General features: G+C 51.4%; 3 protein-coding genes across 22 annotated transcripts in view; 2 read left to right on the forward strand and 1 right to left on the reverse strand.

Annotated features, from left to right (window-relative positions):
- MFSD6 (major facilitator superfamily domain containing 6) overlaps positions 1-19,352 on the reverse strand; it is a 73,520-nt gene that overhangs the window by 20,905 nt on the left and 33,263 nt on the right. For 13 of the 15 annotated variants that reach the window (XR_012025133.1, XM_072813501.1, XM_072813504.1 and 10 more), the window contains one exon: positions 5,516-5,613. Coding sequence is in view for 14 of the 15 variants with exons in the window: in XM_072813501.1 (XP_072669602.1) it covers positions 5,516-5,613 (98 nt within the window). In the remaining variant the exon portion in view is untranslated. Of the gene's footprint in view, positions 1-5,515; positions 5,614-5,692; positions 5,838-10,778; positions 10,890-19,352 lie in introns of those variants that run through there. The other 2 variants (XM_072813512.1, XM_072813513.1) reach the window with 2 other exon arrangements.
- The window catches only part of LOC140625850 (uncharacterized), a 66,705-nt gene continuing 57,798 nt past the window's right edge, over positions 10,446-19,352 (forward strand). For 4 of the 6 annotated variants that reach the window (XR_012025134.1, XM_072813532.1, XM_072813534.1 and 1 more), the window contains exons 1-2: positions 10,446-10,613; positions 11,427-11,497. The gene's annotated coding sequence lies outside the window, so the exon portion shown is untranslated. Of the gene's footprint in view, positions 10,734-11,426; positions 11,498-14,482; positions 14,620-19,352 lie in introns of those variants that run through there. The other 2 variants (XM_072813533.1, XM_072813535.1) reach the window with 2 other exon arrangements.
- On the forward strand, positions 13,030-19,329 carry LOC140625362 (uncharacterized). The gene is made up of 4 exons (XM_072812641.1): positions 13,030-13,086; positions 14,011-14,759; positions 16,610-16,813; positions 16,953-19,329. Exons 1-4 carry the CDS (start codon positions 13,030-13,032, stop codon positions 16,972-16,974), a joined length of 1,032 nt encoding a protein of 343 aa, XP_072668742.1. The 3' UTR covers positions 16,975-19,329.

Raw genomic sequence — 19,352 nt, forward strand, 5'->3', positions numbered from 1 at the left:
AATTTTCCACGCTGGCACCCATGCCCTCACATACCTTAAAAGAAATCTCAGGAGACTACCATCCAAACTGTGTCTAATGTGGACACCTGCCCACAGGGTGTGCTACGTGCTCAGTGTCCCCGTATCAAGCCACACGTGAACTGCTAGTTGTATCAGAGACAGTAAAATTTCACTTCCCAAAGAGGAACTTTTAAGAACAGTGTGCGCTTAGTCATTTTATGGACAGGTTTTAATGCATTACTGCAATTTAATCTTGTAGAGCAGAATTTCTTAAAGTACATTTCCCTTGGTCTTTTTATTTATAATTTTTAATTTTATTTTCATTGTTTTATTACCTAACATTTATGGAAGACTAACCGTGTCCCAGCTAATATGCTAAATACTTTGCATGGATTAGTTTATTTAATACTCCTATCAGGCTGTTCTACAGTGTAAGAAACTGGGGCCTTTGAGGCAAGCCTTTGAGGTTTTGGGGCAAGATGCTAGTGCCCCAAAGTATTAAGTATCTTGCCCCAAAACACCTAGATTGTAGGTGGCAGAGCTGGAATATAAGACAATCTAATTCAAGCCTAAGCACTTAATAGTTTGTAGATTATTGCATATTTTGGTACATTATCTTAAATAATTTATAGAATGAAGTAGGAACATAGGTGAATGATTAAAAACACACTGATGTTTTACAGATGTGGAGTGGAGAAAGGATGACATCTTGGGGAAAAAGTTATATTGAAAGTTCAGCTTTTAAATTTAGTTTTCAATTTTTTTTTACATATTTTTGAAATAAAATTTTCTGTATTATTTAAAACCTTTAAAATTTAGAAAATAAATTACAGTACAGTTTGCAGGAGACTATAAAACAAGCAATTATAGTGTATTTTCCTATGTGCATGTTTCTTCGGAGAATTCAAAAAGCATAAGCATGGTCTCTGCATTTAAGAGTTAAAACTAAGGAAGTAAAAGTAGTATTTGTAAAATAATTGGATAGCAATTAAGTGCTAAACGGTAAAATATAGTCCATAAATCTGAGAACAGTTCAGAAAAGGAAGAGCCAAGTGTGAGATGCAATTGCCAGAACAGGATTCTTGAGGCAGAGGCATTTAAAGTGAATTTTACATGGACAAAATCCTGCACATTTTCAAGAAAAGGTTATATAAGAACCTTTAGTAACTGTAAACAAACCATGCAAACCCATGGGAGTGACAAAGAACAAAATGGCTCTATTAACAATTCATAAGGCTATTCTGATTAAAACATGATTCTAACAGTAGCACCAATGACTTTTATACGCCAGTTTATCAACCGCAATGTTAAACCTGGAGCATATCTATCCTGCACAATCACGTGGCCAGCTACTTGTGTTTCGTTAAGCCAGACAGAAAATTGCCAATATGGATGCTAACGGACTGGAATCACATCTCGGATTTCCACTGGCAGATAAGGACTGCGTGGTAACCCTTTCATGATGCCTACATGACCTTCCAGAACATACGAGGAGGGGAAACATGGTTCTTACCAGCTGAATAGGTATGCTAAGTAAGAGCAAAGCTTCATATACACCAGTTCAAGTCCTCCTACTGCTGACCCTGGAAAACCCCCTTTCATCAAAATCTTAACCCAGCTCCCACTCATTGAGCATCCTGCAGAGAAAGACTTGACACAGACCTCATTTTCAGCCTTCACTGCTTGAATCATTCATTCAGGTACCTCAAAAAGATATCTTTAGTTATAGCAGCCCCAGGTTGGCCCTAAATCTCCTTGGATGAATTTATTTTTTAAAAAGATTTTATTTATTCATGAGAGACACACAGAGAGAGAGGCAGAGACACAGGCAGAGGGAGAAGCAGGCTCCATGTGGGGAGCCTGTTGTGGGACTCGATCCCAGGACTCCGGGGTCACGCCCTGGGCCGGAGGCAGACACTCAACCGCTGAGCCCCCCGGGCTGCCCCTTACATGCATTTTAATAGCAAGAATAATTTTGGTCATATTTGTCTCAACATTTGTAAGGCTTCACAACCAACACCTGCATAGGGAGGAGCATAACAAATCTGGGTTTGATTCGTTATACGTAGCGAAGTACGGATACCCGATTATAATCATGAATGTTTAAATGCTTCTTATACAAAAGTAACAGAGAGGGATCCCTGCGTGGCACAGCGGTTTGGCGCCTTCCTTTGGCTCAGGGCACGATCCTGGAGACCCGGGATCGAATCCCACGTCGGGCTCCCGGTGCATGGAGCCTGCTTCTCCCTCTGCCTCTCTCTCTCTCTCTCTCTCTCTCTCTGTGACTATCGTAAATAAATAATTTTAAAAAATTAAAAAAAAAAAAGTAACAGAAAATTCCTATGGGTTTTTGAAAATGAGATCTTGAGAAATAAATATAAACCCTCACGCCTCCTCTACTGCACGCAGCAATACTGCTAGGGACTTAGACTCCATCTCTCTCTAAAATAAACTGCCGGCTCTCGCGGGCAAGTGTGTCTGCTGCTGCCCTGCACGGTGCGGGCGGCTACCTGGAGGACGTGCCTGCTGCCCATCACGGCTGGACTGCTAAAGGGCCGAGCCTGCGAGAACACCGGCCACTCGACGGGAGAAGGCCCCTGGGAAAGAAACACTGCCTCGGTTCCCAGCAGTAGGCAGCAGCGTCCCCTCGATGCCCCAGGGGTACCGCGGAGCCGCCTCGGCAGAGGCCCAGGCAGGAGGAAACGGGCTCCGTCGGCCTCCTTCGCTCGCTGTTGCCACCACGGCCGGAGGCCAGGAGGCCAGGAGGTGAGTGTGGAGGCGCGCAGCTCCAAGGAGTGAAGGCCAAGGACTCCTCCTGTTACAGGCAGGCGGGGGCCAGAGGGGTGAGGTGGTGTCTCCCCCTCTGTGGCCATGAGGGAACACTAGTTCTCGGGGTGTACGAGGCCTCCAGAAGAGCAGCTTGTGAGGCCCCGGTGGAACAAAGGGTGCAGGTGCCAGGCGTCGCAGGGGCCCGAAGGCCGCCTTCCCAGCCTCCCCCCTCCCCCGGGCTGGGGGCTTGGTGATGGTCCTAAGGGCTCCCGCCGAGGGTCTGGGGAGGGTCAGTCGGACAGTGGGCTCCGGTAGCGTGGCCTGTCCTCAGGTCTCTGTCCTTCCACGGCCTCAGGAGAGCTGCCCGAAGTCCCAAGGCTTTAAGGTCGTGCGGATGACACGTGTCAGGGGGAGCATCCGGACGGACGGGCCAGGCCTCCCTGGTCAGAGGCCGCCCCGGGGTGCGGGGCTGACCCCATGGGGCTGTGCCACCCTCTTCTGGGCAGTGCGTGTGGGGCAGCAAGGGCCAGGACTTCACTTCTGTTGTGCCCGAAGCTGGGGATCTGGGGAGCACTTGTCCTCCAGGCTCAGCCGGGGCTCTCGGGGGTTGGGCCCAGTGACGCAGGCGCTGCACTCCCGGGCCCTCCTGGTCTCGGGCCAGGAACTCGACCTCCACTGGCACAGGTGAAAAGAGGCCACCGGGGTACAGGCCGCGGCCCCCCCAGGGAGGCCGAATTCCTGCGTGGATGGTACACGGCCAGCCCCCGCTCCTGGCCCCCAGCGCCTGGCCTTGCTCTGCGCCACAGCGGGTCCTTCAGCACGCAGCCCAGACGTGAGCTCCCTGGCAAACCTCGGCAGCACCTCCCGTCCCACCCGCCCCTGCCAGGGAGCCGCTTCTCTGCACCTGGCACGTTTCTCTAACTCTAACACACTAGTAATTTTGTGGTTACACATCCAGCTTCCAGGACACACGGTGGGGCCTTGGGGCCTAAGTTAATATTTTTTATTACATTTTATTGCATTTAGGATAGTCCCAGCCTACTGCCTGACTCTTGTAGCTATTTATCCGAATAAAATAATAGGAAAAAATTTTTTTGATTTGTAACAGCATTTATTTGTTTCCTCTTATAAAATGTGTTGTTCCTTTAACCATTTCATTTAAAAAGCTCTCTTTTGCTCTCTTAAGTCATATATGTCCTCTTCCATGGAATTTGTATTAAATTAGTCATATATGTCCTCTTCCATGGAATTTGTATTAAATTAAGAGGAGAAAAAGATGTATGTATATATTATTACAATATCTTTTCTTTTCTGTGGCCATACCAGTTAGTGGGTTTGTTTTTTAACATAGACTCTGCACACTCTGGCACCAATAAATAAAGCAGTTAAGGATCCTGCCTCATAAAATAGGACCAGAGATGGGAAATCCTAAGAACTGTGTTGCATTCACCTTGTTATCACATCATTCTTTCCTATAGTCCTTATTTAGTGCTTTGTTACTCTTAAATGGCACAGTGCTGAAGTATGCGCTCTATCTACCTCAGGGCTCTTCCAGAGTTCTAATAATTATAAACCATAACTTATTATAAGACTAAATTTCCATTTTCTATTATAAACAGAAATCTCCTTTCACCAATTATACCATGGCATCAGGCCTGGTAAAATACCTTTATTTAGAGTATGTATATATTTAAATTTCATAATTATAATCTGAATATAAATTGTATCTCCTCTCAAAAAGGATAGTTTTCTTCCATTGCTACAACGGGATTTGATGAATGGGCTGCATTGTGTATATTTTGTTTAGATGTATGATAATGAGTCATCTTAGATGTCATGATGAGAAATTATGTTGATTGTGCTGTACTTGTATCCTCAGGTTTAGGGAAAATGAAAATGGCGTCTGTAAAGCTAATGAAATTCTGTATCATCACAGACTGCTCAGTACAATTAATGATTGAGGAGCCTGGGCCATCCCAGAAGACCTCAACTCTGACAATCTTGTCCCGAACCTTCATTTTAATCATCCTGCCAACCACCAAATGGTTCAGCCAAGCAGTTAACAAAGGTCCTCAGTATATAGTCTAGATTGTATGTATGAGCTAATATGGCAATGAGCTTTGTACAGAAATCCAGCTTTTTTTTTTTTGCACTCAAGCCACATGGCAAGAGCCTCCTAGAAATTTCTTTTCAAAGTTATCTGTTGAAGGGAAAACAGTCCAGTGAAGCAAAGAAAAGAACTCTGGTTAGGTAGGATATGTGAACCTATTTGAAAGGTTCATGGGAAAAGAATACCTTGACTGTAAAGCTTTAGTTGTAAATCACTAGATGTGATAAAAGAAGCCGAAGGAACAAAATAATTTTGACAACCTTTTGTTGATGAATACAGTTAACCTACAAACACCAAAATCTTTAAAAAATAAATCCTTTTATACTTAAAACTACCTTCGGATGTACATACTTAACAATTGTACATAAAGTCTATTCCAGAGTTCCTTTCTCTCTGTTTAATCACCGGGGTGTGGGACAAATCCAGCTTTGTTTGGCTCAACAAACACAGAGTACTCAGAGTAACCGAAGAACCAACCCCCCTGATGTCACCTCTTCCTTAACAACCACTTCAAAATCATATAAAACAGTAGGCCTGCCCTTCCTTTCAGAGTCAGATGCTCAAGGTCACTAAGCTTTACGTAGTCATAGCTCAGTCAGGTAGAAAAAATAATTCTAATTCCAGCTGTTAACTTACCTTGAAGAACTTCCATGGGGAGAACAGTCCAGGCATTTTCCAGGTAGGAAATATAAATATAGCGAGCTGTATTGCAGGCCAGACCAATGTAAAGAACTCTTTAAACAAAAAAACAAAAAACAAAGGGAAATAAGTTGAGGCCCTGTAGGAGACATAAAACATGCAAGTACTACGTACATTTCCCCTGCCCAAACCATCCATCATCCAGCAGCGTTTAAACGTAGGAGTCAGGAAGCTAAAAAACAACTAAATTTAACCATGAACTCTTAGAAATAAGAACACTGCTTCTAACATATCTGCCCTCAGTCTTTTCAGAATACTTAATATAAAAGTGAACATCACCCTTCCTGAAATTTAATTAGTAGCACAGCCAATGCTTTTTAAAGATAGTCTGGGCACACTGCCATCTGTAATGACATTAGTGGCCTCCTTCCAGGTGGCTGTAGGGTAAATATGCTTGGGATTATAGCTGCTTCACGAGGATGGGGGCAGGACAGGATAAAAATGAGAACGTGAATATGAATGTGGTCTCACATGCAGTCCCCAAAACACCAAGGAGTTTTACAAGGAGACTCTCAAGGTCGTGAAAAACTATCATCCAATGATGAATAATAAACTATTTGGAAATCAAATACTTGTTCCTATCAGTTCAACTGATACATCTTCACTATTTAAAAATAAATCTATGATATAATCCTATGCTTACCAAACTAATAAATGTACATCAGCATCACTTCCCCCCTCACAAGAACCACCACCAAGATTATGAGAAAAACAAAGTAAAGGCCTTTAGGGGTGCATCCAAGCATAGGGTTACATTCTCGTTCTGAACTGGACAATCTGGTTTAGAAGCAAATGGTGGCTGGTGCTTTGTACAAGACACAGCCTGATGGTACAGAGTTCCCTTTCTAGTTTGTTTTCCATTTTCTGTTAATTTTCCTAATCTTAATGCTTTTCTTTGTTTCAAAATTCAAGTGGATGAAAACTTGAAGGTAAAAGAAATAAGCCAATATGACAGTGGTAATTTCCTAATCTTGCTCAACTATATTTTTATATTAAAATCATTCCAGTAGGGGATCCCTGAGTGGCTCAGCGGTTTGGTGTCTGCCTTTGGCTCAGGGCGTGATCCTGGAGTCCCGGGATGGAGTCCCCTGTCGGGCTCCCCGCATGGAGCCTGCTTCTCCCTCTGCCTGTGTCTCTACCTGTCTCTCTGGGTCTCTCACAAATAAATAAATTGCTTCTCCCTCTGCCTGTGTCTCTACCTGTCTCTCTGGGTCTCTCACAAATAAATAAAATCTTAAAAAAAATAAAATAAAATAATCATTCCAGTAAACACTGTTCTCTTTTCCCAATATTGAATCAAGGAAAGGAAAGCTCTGAGGCATCCAACTTGTATTAACTGCAAATGTGGAACAGAAGAATGGGAGAAAAACAAAAAAGGGTTGAGGGGCAGAGATGAGATAGGAAATGTATATTAAAAGGGATTTAGGGGAACTTCAGTATTAAAAAAGTCTGGGTTATAGTATTCTCTGGACGTTATATTCTTTGTACTTTCATGTTTTAAGGAAAAAAGTCTATGTTTCAATCCTGTTTGATAAAAAGTTTCCTGAACAGACTTACTACAGATCCATCAACTGGGGTGGGGTCCCTCTGCTAGGAAACAACAGCAAAGACCAAAACAAAAACCCACAGGAAATTACAGTGCAACATACACTGCACAAACATACAAGTTCCACAAACCTAGGTCTCCTTAGGCTCTAACCTAGCTCTGTTGAGGACCTTGACACAGCCTAACCCACTGGTCAGTAAACCGCTCCTGTAAAGTTTCGGCTCTGCAGGTCTCTTGCAGCTACCCACCCTCGCCACCATAGTGCAGAAGCACCCGCAGATAGTACGCACGTGAATGAGCAGGGATGGCTGTGTTCCAGTACAATTTGAATTATGAACAGTGAAATTTAAATTGCACAGACAGTTGACCTCTGAACAATGCAGAGGTTAGGGGTGCTCATGCCCCCCTGCACAGTAGAAAATCCACACGTAACTTCTGACTCCCCCAAAACTTAACTATAGAAAGTCTACTATTGACTAGAAGCCTTGCCAATAACATAAACAGTTAACACATATTTTATATGTTATATTATATATTACATTATTAAAATAAGCTACAGAAAAAATTAAGAAAAACAAAAGGAAAATATATTTGCCGTACTGTATTGAAAAACATCTATTAGTGGAGCCTCATGGTTGAAACCCACGTTGTTCAAGGGTCAACTGTAATCTTTATGCATCACAAAATATTATTCTTTGATTTTTTTTTTTTCAACCACTTAAGAGTACAGAAACCGTCCTTAGTTCTGGGCCGTACAAAAACAGGTAGTGGGGCAGATCTGGCCCAAGGGCTGCAGCGTGCTGACCCCTGCCACGCTCATTAGTTCTCGTTGACTTTGGCTACACGTCAGATCCACTCAGGTAACCATTAAAAACAACAGCCGTCCAGGCCTCGCGGCCGGCAGCCCAGGTCTCTGGTGGGAACCCAGGCATCGCGCCTGGGACACTTCCCAGTGTGTTCAGATCCGGAGCCCGTGTGAAGAGCCATGGCTCTAGCTCAGTCCAGGCAGCTCCCAGGCACACTTTCCCATAATCTTACTCTCCAAAAATTTTGGCAAAACACCTTCCTTGTGTTCATATTGCACGTCCTGAACCTCTGGAGACCCTCTCCGTCGCCGTGGCCACGGTCACCGCACGCAGGCCCAGGCCCAGGCCCAAATGCCCGGCCAGCGCAGTCTAGGGGGAGGCTGTGCTGAGCCTTCAGACCTCGCCCCGCGGAACCCGGCGCCTGCGCGCAGCTGCGGGGGCCCTCCGGGCTCAGGGTGCCCCGAAGCCAAGCGCCGTCGGCTGGGTGCCCTTCCCTTGCGGCCCACGTCTCTAACCTCGTGGCTCACGGCCTTCAGGGCCACACGGGGCCCCAGAGAACACGCAGACCGGAGCTGTGCAAGGCGTCTCTTGACGGCCTGCGCCCCGTCCCTCCCACGGGCAGGGACGGTGACACCTGCGCCCGGTGCGGATCCAGCGGTGACTCGGGCGCGGCGCCCCAGGAGCACCGCGGCGGCAGGATGCAGGCACTGGGGTGCCCAGTGCCCTCCACGGCCGGCGCGCTGGGGCGGGCGGTGCCGCGGGCCTGACCCCGAGGAGGGCGACCCCGCGACCCAGGAGGTGAGCCCCCGAGGAGGGTCGCGGAGGAGCCGCCCGCCCACGCCTTGGCCCCAGGCTGGAGGCTTCCACGACCGGCGGGGACCCCGCGCCCGGCAGCACGCCCGGGGCAGGACACGCCGACGCGGCCTCTCCCCCGCGTGCACAGCCGGTCCGCGCACTGGACAGCGGCGCGCGCGGGGTCCCGGATGTTCCGGGCGCGGGGCTCCGAGCGCTTCCCTGGGAGACACGGACGCCCGCTGGGTGCCCAGGCCCGCGAGGCTCGGACGCCGCCGGCCTTGGGCACCGTCCCCGCCTCGCGACCCACGGGCGGCAACACACCGAGGCCGCCGCGGGACGGGGCCGCGTCCACTGCGGCGGGCGGCGCTCAGGCCTGGGCCGGCAGCGCTCCTCAGGCCGGGAAGGAAGCCGCCGCCGCCGCAGGGAAAGAGGGTGCTGCGGGCCGCGGGGCGCAGGGGGCGGAGGGGGGCGCAGGGGGCGGAGGGGGCGCAGGGGGCGCAGGGGGCCGCAGGGGGCGGAGGGGGGCGCAGGGGGCGGAGGGGGCGCAGGGGGCGGAGGGGGCGGAGGGGGCGGAGGGGGCGCAGGGGGCGGAGGGGGCGCAGGGGGCGCAGGGGGCGGAGGGGGGCGCAGGGGGCGGAGGGGGCGGAGGGGGCGCAGGGGGCGGAGGGGGCGCAGGGGGCGGAGGGGGCGGAGGGGGCGCAGGGGGCGCAGGGGGCGCAGGGGGCGGAGGGGGCGGAGGGGGCGCAGGGGGCGCAGGGGGCGCAGGGGGCGGAGGGGGCGCAGGGGGCGCAGGGGGCGGAGGGGGCGGAGGGGGGCGCAGGGGGCGGAGGGGGCGCAGGGGGCGGAGGGGGCGCAGGGGGCGGAGGGGGCGGAGGGGGCGCAGGGGGCGGAGGGGGCGGAGGGGGCGCAGGGGGCGGAGGGGGCGGAGGGGGCGCAGGGGGCGGAGGGGGCGGAGGGGGCGCAGGGGGCGCAGGGGGCGCAGGGGGGCGGAGGGGGGCGCAGGGGGCGCAGGGGGCGGAGGGGGCGGAGGGGGGCGGAGGGGGCGGAGGGGGCGGAGGGGGGCGGAGGGGGCGCAGGGGGCGGAGGGGGGCGGAGGGGGCGCAGGGGGGCGGAGGGGGCGCAGGGGGCGGAGGGGGCGGAGGGCCGGCGGCCCCGGGCGGCCTCCTCAGCCGGCGCTCCCAGCCGCCCCTCAGGAGCCCTCGTGGCCAAGCCTGGGGCGGGGCTCCCCACGGGCCGCGTGTCCTCGGCTCCTCCGGGGTGTTCACCTCGCGGCCGCAGGCACCCATCGGGAAGGGGCGCAGGAGGCGCAGCCGCCGACGCACACCCACGGCCGCGCCCCTGTGGCCGTCCAGCCGCCTCGGCGCGCCCACCTGCGGGCAGGGAGGGAGGCCGCGAGGGTCCCGCCTCGAGGGCCGCCCGCCGCCACCTCCTCGGGCCCACACGCGGGCACGAGGGCCACGGCCGGCCTTGGCAGAGGTCAGCGCACCCCGAGGGCGCAGGGTGAGGCGACCTGAGGGAACTACGGCAGGCGCGGGACGCCGCCGCCCTGCTGCGGGCACGGGGAGCCCCTTCCGCCTGGGGACGCCCCGCACGGTCCCAGCGGCCGCGGTGCCCCCGTTCCACGCGCCTACCAACATCCGTTGCTTCCGAGCTTTGGATGTCGGCCCAGGGCCAGGCGACACGGCAGGTGGCGGAACACATGGAGCTGCCGCCGCCCAGCCCAGGGCCAAGCGACACGGCAGGTGGCGGAACACATGGAGCTGCCGCCGCCCAGCGAGGGAGCATCTGGGGCCGGCCATCCGGGCGGCCTCCGCCCATCTCCTGATCGTTACCGACCGTGCTGTCAGGCCTGCGAGCTCTGCATGTTTGGACACGGACCCTTCACTGGGTACGTCGCTTAGGAGCCTCTGCTCCCGGGCCCCACGCGGTCTCCTAGTTTTGTGGGTTGCTTCCTTGGCTGTGCAGCGAATGTATTTCTGATAATCATGTAACAATAAAGATTTAAAAGGTAAAAGAGAGGGATCCCTGGGTGGCTCAGTGGTTTGGCGCTTACCTTTGGCCCAGGGCATGATCCTGGAGACCCAGGATCGAGTCCCACGTCAGGCTCCCAGTGCATGGAGCCTGCTTCTCCCTCTGCCTGTGTCTCTGCCTCTCTCTCTCCCTGTGTGACTATCATAAATAAATACAAAAATTTATTAAAAAAAATAAATAAAATAAAAGGTAAAAGACAAACTGTCAAATTAGACACAAGAAAGACAACTATAGGGCAGCCCGGGTGGCTCAGTGGTTTAGCCCAGGCCCTGGATCCTGGAGACCCGGGATCGAGTCCCACCGTCGGGCTCCCTGCATGGAGCCTGCTTCTCCCTCTGCCTCTCTCTCTCTCTCTTTCTCCTTCTCTCCCTTTCTGTGTCTCTCATGAATAAATAAATAAAATATTAAAAAAAAAAAGAAAGACAACTATAAAAAATCCGGGTTAAAGTAATACAAAAAAAAAAAAAAAAAACAGAAGAATTCAGCTCTCAGGCTGTTTTGAAAGTATCTTGAAGTTCCTGTCCACATTAAAGAAGCCAAAACTGACCGAGATCACGGAGTATGCATTTGGTTTAACCCCAATCAGTAAGGATGTTTTCAAAGAAAAGAGTCTGACCCTATATCAAAAACTTAGCAAAATGCTTTTCTATTTTTGTCTTATAATATTTAGATTTTATCATCAGCTGACCGCAAACTCCTTGACGCCGCCATCTAAAGCAAGCTAGAAATCCCTACAGACTGGTAAGCAGAGCATTCTAACATTTATGTCAGAGAAGGAAGAGTCGTACAAGTGTGTGTGCACTTACGTATGAACAGAGTATCTCTGGAAAGACACACTGAACGTCATGACGCTGATGGTCTCTAGGGAGGAGGACCGGGAAACTGTCCCAGGGCTGGGAGACGGATGCGACCAGAGATCTTTAATACTTCTTGCATATTTTCCCATGCGTCTATCTACTCTCTCACAGAATGAATAGAACTCAGGCACTGTGCCTCATGTAGCGATAAACAAACAGTAAATGATGTATGATGTTTGACCAATAGTTCTCCAACCTGAAAGGACCATTATCTGGATCTCTATTTTGGCTTAAAAACAATATGACATCCTAGCTAGTAATGAGTATCATTTCTATCTTTTGAATTCAAAAGATTCAATTGTGCAATCAGGTAAGAGTAAACCATACAGACACATCAACAGTTAAAAAAAGCACATAAAATAATCAGCTTTGCCCTTACTGTATTCTTCTGGACAAAGGAAATGGCAGTCTGTAGAGAGAGCCTTACGGAAAGTGCTTATTTGCGGCAAGGACCACTTGGTTCATCACAAAGTGTATGTAACACAATGGGAGCCTTGGGATCAACACTTCTGACGGAAACAAGATTCCACTCTAGCACATCTTTCTGGCAGCCTGTCTGGCCCAGTGCTCTGCTCTCTCTCCTCCAGCTACGCATGCTCCACACCGGGTGTGGTCAGTTGCCTGTCACGTTGGCTGGTTCTGATCCCCAGTGCTTGGCATATGCTGCATGCCCATAAACGTTCACTCCCTAGACGGAAAGTACGGATACTCTACATAGAACCTCACTCAACTAATACTGAACGCGCTGCACTAAGTGCCAGGGGTATGATGGTGAACAAGAAGGAACTACGCACGTGTTATGCTTATAATTTTATGTGTGTGTACATAAGAGATGGGTATGTGAAAGAATAAGCTGACCCACGAAAAGGACTTAGAACTAGGATGGTTAAAAAATGGGTGCCCGGGGATCTCTGGGTGGTTCAGCGGTTTAGTGCCTGCTTTTGGCTCAGGGTGTGATCCTGGAGACCGGGGATCAAGTCCCACGTCGGGCTCCCCACATGGAGCCTGCTTCTCCCTCTGCCTGTGTCTCTGCCTCTCTCTCTTTCTCTATGTGTATGTTATAAATGAATAAATAAAATCCTAAAAAAAATGGTTGCCCATATTTGGCGCCCTTTGTGATTAATGTTAATAGGCTACAGTTGAAGATACACATTAAGTCATTTATGACCAAGCAGTAGTTCAAAGAAGAGCTGCCTGTGGTTTATTTGGGACATCCTGCAACATCATGCAATGCATCTTCAACACATACGCACAAGCAGGTAACAGGCTTCTTGGGTCCCCACAGGCCTATCCCACTAGAGGACTGAGGGTTAGCACACATGCCACATGCTCAAAGAACCAACGGCACTCACACACCGACCCAGCCCAGGCAGAGGACCACCAAGAGAGACACCGCGCCACTAAGCTTCTGTCAGTATGCAAGCGGAGCTGCCCACTGACCCACCCTGTAGAATAGAGCGTAAGAACCGTATCGTATGTCAGAAGAGCTAAAGGAGGAAGAAGACTTCATTTACCTACGTTTTGTGCAGCTATCGATACTTCCGTTTTTTCTGTTAGAAAAAGAAAAGGTGAAAGTGAAGTCTGAGCCTCCGTTGGTCTTAAGTCATTCTTTACCTTGTTGCCTCTAAATATCTCCTATAATAATCCTATCGTTTCCTGACAAGAATCACTGGCATTTGGTACAGGAATGAATTTGAAAAAGGCCTCAAGAGTCTTAGCTGACCTATGCTATGTTTGAGGGAATTAAGCAAGTTCATCAAAACGCAGGCTCAAGGAGTATCCCGGCAGCAGCCAAAGGGGACAACAGTCTCCCAGGTGTCGACTCGCCAGGCCACAGCAGAGGGGAACAAGCGGGCGACGGCTGACAAAGGAGCCAGAATCAGGAGGGCAAAGAACAGGACGGGGTCCGGAGAAGACGCTCTGTGGAGACTCGGCGAGCGCCCGGGAGGTGACGCGGTAAGAGGAGGACGCTCGAGTGCGTAAGGCCCTGTCCTGCTGCGGAGGACGGGGCTGCATTCCCGGTGTCCCATGTCCGAGCCGAGGTGGTGTTAGGAGGCAGCCGGGGGCGGAGGAGGGACCCAGGACGCTGACCGCGGGCGGCAGGGCACGGAGGTGAAGGACCAGCTGCGGGCCGCGTCCCCCGAGCCCCCGTCAAAGGACACGGACTGCCGTTGACTTGTGGGTCAGACAACACAGTCCCTGCTCTGCCCCAGCGCCCGGGGACCGCCCTCGGAGGCGACCCGCGGTCACAGCTACCCTGGCGGCGAGCGAGCTCCGCGTCGTCCGAAGCAGCCAAACGGGGCTGAGGGACCATCTGCCAAGGATGGGGGGACGCGGCGCGGGGGCCCGGCGGGGCCGGCTGGCTCGTGATGGGGCTCCTCTGAGACCCTCGCCCAGCGGGGCCGCCGCCTTCCTCCCGTGTCCTCGCGTGCTCCCCGCCTCCTCCTCCCCACGGCGTGGGTCACGCCAGAGCGGCCGCCGGATCACCTCGGGTCAACCGACTGCCGCGGGAAGGCTGTCTCCAAACGCAGCCACGCGGAGACACCGCCACTTAGGAATTCCCAAGGGACACATCGCAGGCCCCAAACCACCTCCAAGGCCACCAACGGCTCCAACCGACCGAGGCCCCGAGAGCCGGCGGGCGTCCTCCCCGAGCCCTGCCCCGGAGCCGGAGCCTACGTGGGCTGCGCGCTGCCTGGCACTGGCGCTTCCCGGCGGGGCTGCGGTCTGCGCGCCCCCTGCCAGCCCGATCCTGTCCGCTCTCCCCGGGAGGTCTCCCAGGGGATCGCCATTCGCTTTTCCAGGGGCTGCGGTGGAGGCCGGGCCTCGCCCCGCGGCCAGGGAGGCGTCTGGCGGGCGGGCGGCGCCGCGGGGCGCGGTGGCCCGACGCGGAATCCGGGCGCACACGTGCTGGAGGCCGACGCTTCTCGGGAACGGTCCCAGCCGCGCCGGCTCTACGTCAGGGATTCTGAAACCACTGGGCAGGGCAGCCGAGTGTGTCGCCAGGTCTGTGTGAGCCGGGACAGGAAGACGGCCAGGGCCGAGGGCTCCCCTCGCGGCTCCCCAAGTCCCCTCTGCAGGCCCCACCTCGCTGACCAAGACACTGGGCCAGGCCACAGCAGGGGACGCACGGCCCGGCCGTCTGCGTAAGTGGCTTTGTGCCCATTTCTGGCTTCTCAGCAAAAACCACGTGGAGGCGGAGTCCCGGTGGGGGGGTGGGGGGGTGGTGGTGAGGAGGGAGCACAGGGCGAACCGCCGCAGCGCCAGTCCCCCTCGGCGTCAGGCCTCAGCGGAGCCACGGCATCCGGTCCGACCCCCACACAGACGAGGCCGCCGAGGACAGCGAGGCAGGACGGGGCCACCACGGGCCTGCCCCTGCCTGGTGCTCCCTACTAGACAGCGACACGGTGCTGTGCTGCTACGGGAGGTCACTCCTGGACCGCGGCCCCCGAGCAGCGACGGCCTGGCGTGGCCAAGCGGGCGGGATGTGCGCTCACGCTGGCTCTAGGCGCACGCTGGTAGCTGGCCGGGCGCTGGGAGGAACGGCGTCGGGCAAGCAGCAAGGCGAGCGCCGGTCAGCGGCTGCCCAAGATCTCGGAACACAAAAGAAAGTTCACTGAGAAGCCAAACTCCTGTTATGAGATCAAATGGGCCAAAAGCCTGTTTCTGCTGAGGGAGCCCGAGAGCAGAGGTGTCCGCGCTGAGGTGGGACACAGGGTGGGCCAGGACGTCGGCCCCAGGCAGGCAGACTGCAGGCCAACTCACCGGAACCTGACCACCTGGATTCGGCCAAGGAACAGGAACTAGGGGGTACGCCCCCCAACAGGTGCATGAGGGGAAAGAGAATACGGGGGCTGCCAGGGGCGTCCACCGGGGGTCTCCACGACCACAGCATGCGCTGTGCCCACCAATGCCGCAGGTCTCTAGACAGGCCTGGCAGGTCCCTGAGATGCGCTCAGCCCACCGGGGACCGACAGGAGCCCTGATCCTCGCCATTCCTTGGTCCCCGAAATAGCTCCACAGAAGTCACAGGATGAGTCGGCTACCCCGGCAGCACTGGTTCTGAGTCATCACCCTCTCTTTCTTGAACTTTCACTGGCTTTCAGACTTAACTCAATGTAATCCCAACTCACAATGCTAAACACTTTCTCTGAAGAGAAAATTAGGTTATGGGTTTTTCAAGAAAGGGAAAAAATAGTGCAAAAGCAATTACAGTAAACTCCTGCCCCACACTTAATACATCTTTATGACTAGAAATTTTGTTCTATTTTAAAATATGGAACTCTGAGTATTACATTTTGTTCAAACCCACTCCTGTCTCCCTCTCTGGGACACTAAGGAAGAAGGAGCATCAACCTCAGTGGCCTTGAGATCTCTGCTTGCTATAGGCCCCTCACCACGCCGAACCCCCCTTACTAATTTCTATAATGTTCTCCAATTCTTTAGCATTTTCCCCACTTAGTATCTCATTTATTCCTGCCAATAATCTTTTGAAATAGAAAGAGCAAGAGTTATCGTGAATCCTACTCTACAGCTGAACAGTCAAGGCCTTGAAAGGTTAGCCAAGTTGCCAGGAACACAAAGGAAACAAATCACAGAACCAAGACTCCACTTGAGGTCTTCTATCAAATCCCACAGCCTTCCCACAGTCAGCAGAGCTCCTCCGTCCTGATCATAAGGCTTTTTTTTTTTTTCCTGATCATAAGGCTTTGAGGCAAACTGAGGGAAATTTAAAAGGTGCTCTTTTTCACACACACACACACACACACACACACACAAATTAATGATCATTCTACCTTAAAAATCTTCTTTCACAAAAAGTTGCCGTGATCCTACTCTAATCTCCTACCTGTATTTGAAACATATTAGATTTCTACCAAAATCTCGCTGATAGAAGTAAGAGTAATATTAATAACTTAGTAGTTAATGCCAGGGTATTAGTAATTAAGAGTAACTCGATTAAGAATAACGAAGTAATAATGAAACCCGTCTTCAGCTACTCTGGCGGACATGAACATTATTATCTGAATCACCGAAGAGTACGAGATCTACAGCCAGAGAGACCCTGGCTCCGTCTCCACACCACCACTCTGAAGGGTAGATCTTGGGCGAATCACAGCAAATTGGTTCCTTCTGAGGCTAGCGTGGTATTCTCCTCCCCGCCACGTCCATGCTACCAGGAATGCTATACACGCAAAAAGTAAGTGTCGCGGCCTGACTCACTCTCACACTCGTCCCAATGTCAAGCCGCAGGTGCCTCCTACTTTAATCTCCTCGGACTCTTAGAACCTTTGCGAGTATCTCTACTCACCTAAGACTCTTCTTGTTCTATCTGTTAGGGTACATGCCCCCGTTGCCTGAAGTGACCCTAACAAAATACTACAAGATGGGTGGTTTAAACAACAGAAATGTATTTCCTAACAGCTCTGGAAGCTGGAAGACTGAGACCAGGATGCCAGCACTATCAGATTCTGTTGAGGACCATCCTCCTGCTTGCGGAAGGCCCATGCTCTCACCGTGTCTGGCCCTGGCTGAGGGAAAGAGCCAGAGCACGCTTCCTGGTGTCCCCCAAGGGCACTAATCCCATCATGAAGGCCCCACCCTCATGATTTCATGTAACCTTAGTTTCCTTGTGAAGGCCCCATCCCCAAATACCATCATCTGGGGGGTCAGGGCTCCAATACATGGATTTCAGGAGGATACAATCTAGTCCATAGCAACCGGCTCCTCTATTCTTAGTACCCATGCTCTCTGACACAATTAGGAACCTATCCTGGGGCTCCGGGAGCCCTGGCGGCAGGTGCTCCACCCCAGGCCCCCAGGGAGTCAACATGGTCTTTCCCCCAGTGGAGGATATCCAGCTCTCATCGAGTCACTGTAAAATGAACACAACAAAACTGTTTTGTAGGGAGGCCGTAACAGTATTTGTGAAAACTCTAAGTTGTAAAGCCTACAATAGTATTACTTCCCTTTATTTTTATTACTGATCTAGAAATTAAAAATGGAAAACACTGATTTTCTGATTTAGCCTAATTAGGAAACAGAATAAAATGGTTCCCTTTAAAAACTGAGAATCTTCTCCATGGAGTAAGTATCCTCCACCTATCGGTAACATTCCTGAGGGAAGGCAATAAAAAATAATCCTACACGCAGGCATGTGTATTAAAAAAATAGTAATTGATTTGTGTGCTGGTCTTGGTTTGCTTTCCTAGTTTACACTGCACTTATCAAATAAACCCTGGGTGCAGAAAATCACACCTAAGCCGTGAGGTTATTTTGGGCGTCACATTGTCTCCAAGCACTGTGTTTCTCCAGTCCTACAGAAATGCAGGGGCCACTATCCCATAAGGGTGAACGGAGGCTCACTAGGATGAAGGCCACGAGTTATGAGTGAATAACATCGAGGGAACATTCAAGATACGTTTATCAGGACTTTGTGTTCTGACGTCAGTATATTGCTTTCATCCTCATCTTAGAAGCGCTGAACTGGTGTCTTTTCAACAGGTCACACTGATACTAACATGCTCCTTGTTTGGGGTAGATGAGTTTCCAAAATGGATTTACCAGCTGATGGGAAGGGAGGGACGGAGAGGAGGAAGTTGGTTACAGAAAACTTCAAGTCACGGGATGGAGCTAGCTGTCTTACGTACGTACACGTTAATGTTTCCCAAAAGACGTCTTCAGCCACATCCTCTCTTCCAAGATTTAGACTTATAAATACAACTTCCTAATGGGCATCTCCACTGCCTCCTAAGATTTCTGTAAGTTCCATCCTCCATATCCTCTCCCCCCTCCCTTGTTTGCTTCCTTGGTGAGCAGCACCACCACCTATCTGGTATCCAGTTCATAAGATAACTTTCCCCTTGCTCCATTCATCCCAACTCCCACCCAAAAGGACTCTCACTTTTATTTCCTTTACTCTTTTTCCATTCCCAATGTCTTAGGTGCCTAAGTTAACATTTCTGTAGCACCCAATATTTTTGTTTGTTTTACGGTTTTCCTGCCATGTGAGCCCCATGAGAGAGGTGCCATGCTTATCTTGTCGAACACTGTATTCTAGAATGGAACCTGATCTTTAATAAAAGGTTTCCCTTAAAAAAAATTGAGTATAATATGTAATTGTGAAAAAATATTTGTGAATTAACTCTATGATACAGACATCATCAGAGGTACCAGTTTTTGCCACTTATATTCAGTGTTTTATAGTACTCTCATCTTCCTACTACTTGAAAGCAGCTAATCTGGAGAAATAAGAATTTCATTGGGAGTAAAAACCAATTTGAGAGTGTGAGGCACTTGAGACAGGTGAAACAGGTGTACCAGACACAGGTCACTCAGAACAGAAAAAAGGAAGACTAAGAGGTGAGACTGGGTTGCTTAGAGGGACACACTAAACCTGTGCCCACGAATCCACAGACTAGCTACGATCAAAACTAATTACATAAAGAAAGAAGCTGAGATCCTGGGCTCTGGAGTCTGAGTGGTTGGGTAGGGATCCCCCCTCTGCTGTTTACCGGCTGTGTCACCACGGGCAACCGGTCACCTCTGAGCCCTTCTCTCCAAGGCAGACCCTGAATGCCACCCTCAGGGGGACGCTACAAGTGCTGACTGAGGACCTGCAGCGAACGCGTGCAGCACACGCCCTTATGCGGCTCTTTCCCATAAGAAGCCCTCAAGTGACAGCACACCAGCCACTGCTATTTTCTATACCTTTCTGTAATTGTACTTTTGGTTAAGGT

This window comes from Canis lupus, chromosome 36 (genome assembly GCF_048164855.1).
Source record: "Canis lupus baileyi chromosome 36, mCanLup2.hap1, whole genome shotgun sequence".
Taxonomy (NCBI): Eukaryota; Metazoa; Chordata; class Mammalia; order Carnivora; family Canidae; genus Canis; species Canis lupus.

Coding starts and splice junctions, on each gene's coding strand:
- LOC140625362 (XM_072812641.1), top strand. CDS start 13,030: ATGCAAGCGGAGCTGCCCACTGACCCACCCTGTAGAATAGAGCGTAAG. Junction 14,760..16,609: donor CGCACGGCCCGGCCGTCTGC/GTAAGTGGCTTT, acceptor ACCCGTCTTCAG/CTACTCTGGCGGACATGAAC. Junction 16,814..16,952: donor GAATGCTATACACGCAAAAA/GTAAGTGTCGCG, acceptor TCTATCTGTTAG/GGTACATGCCCCCGTTGCCT.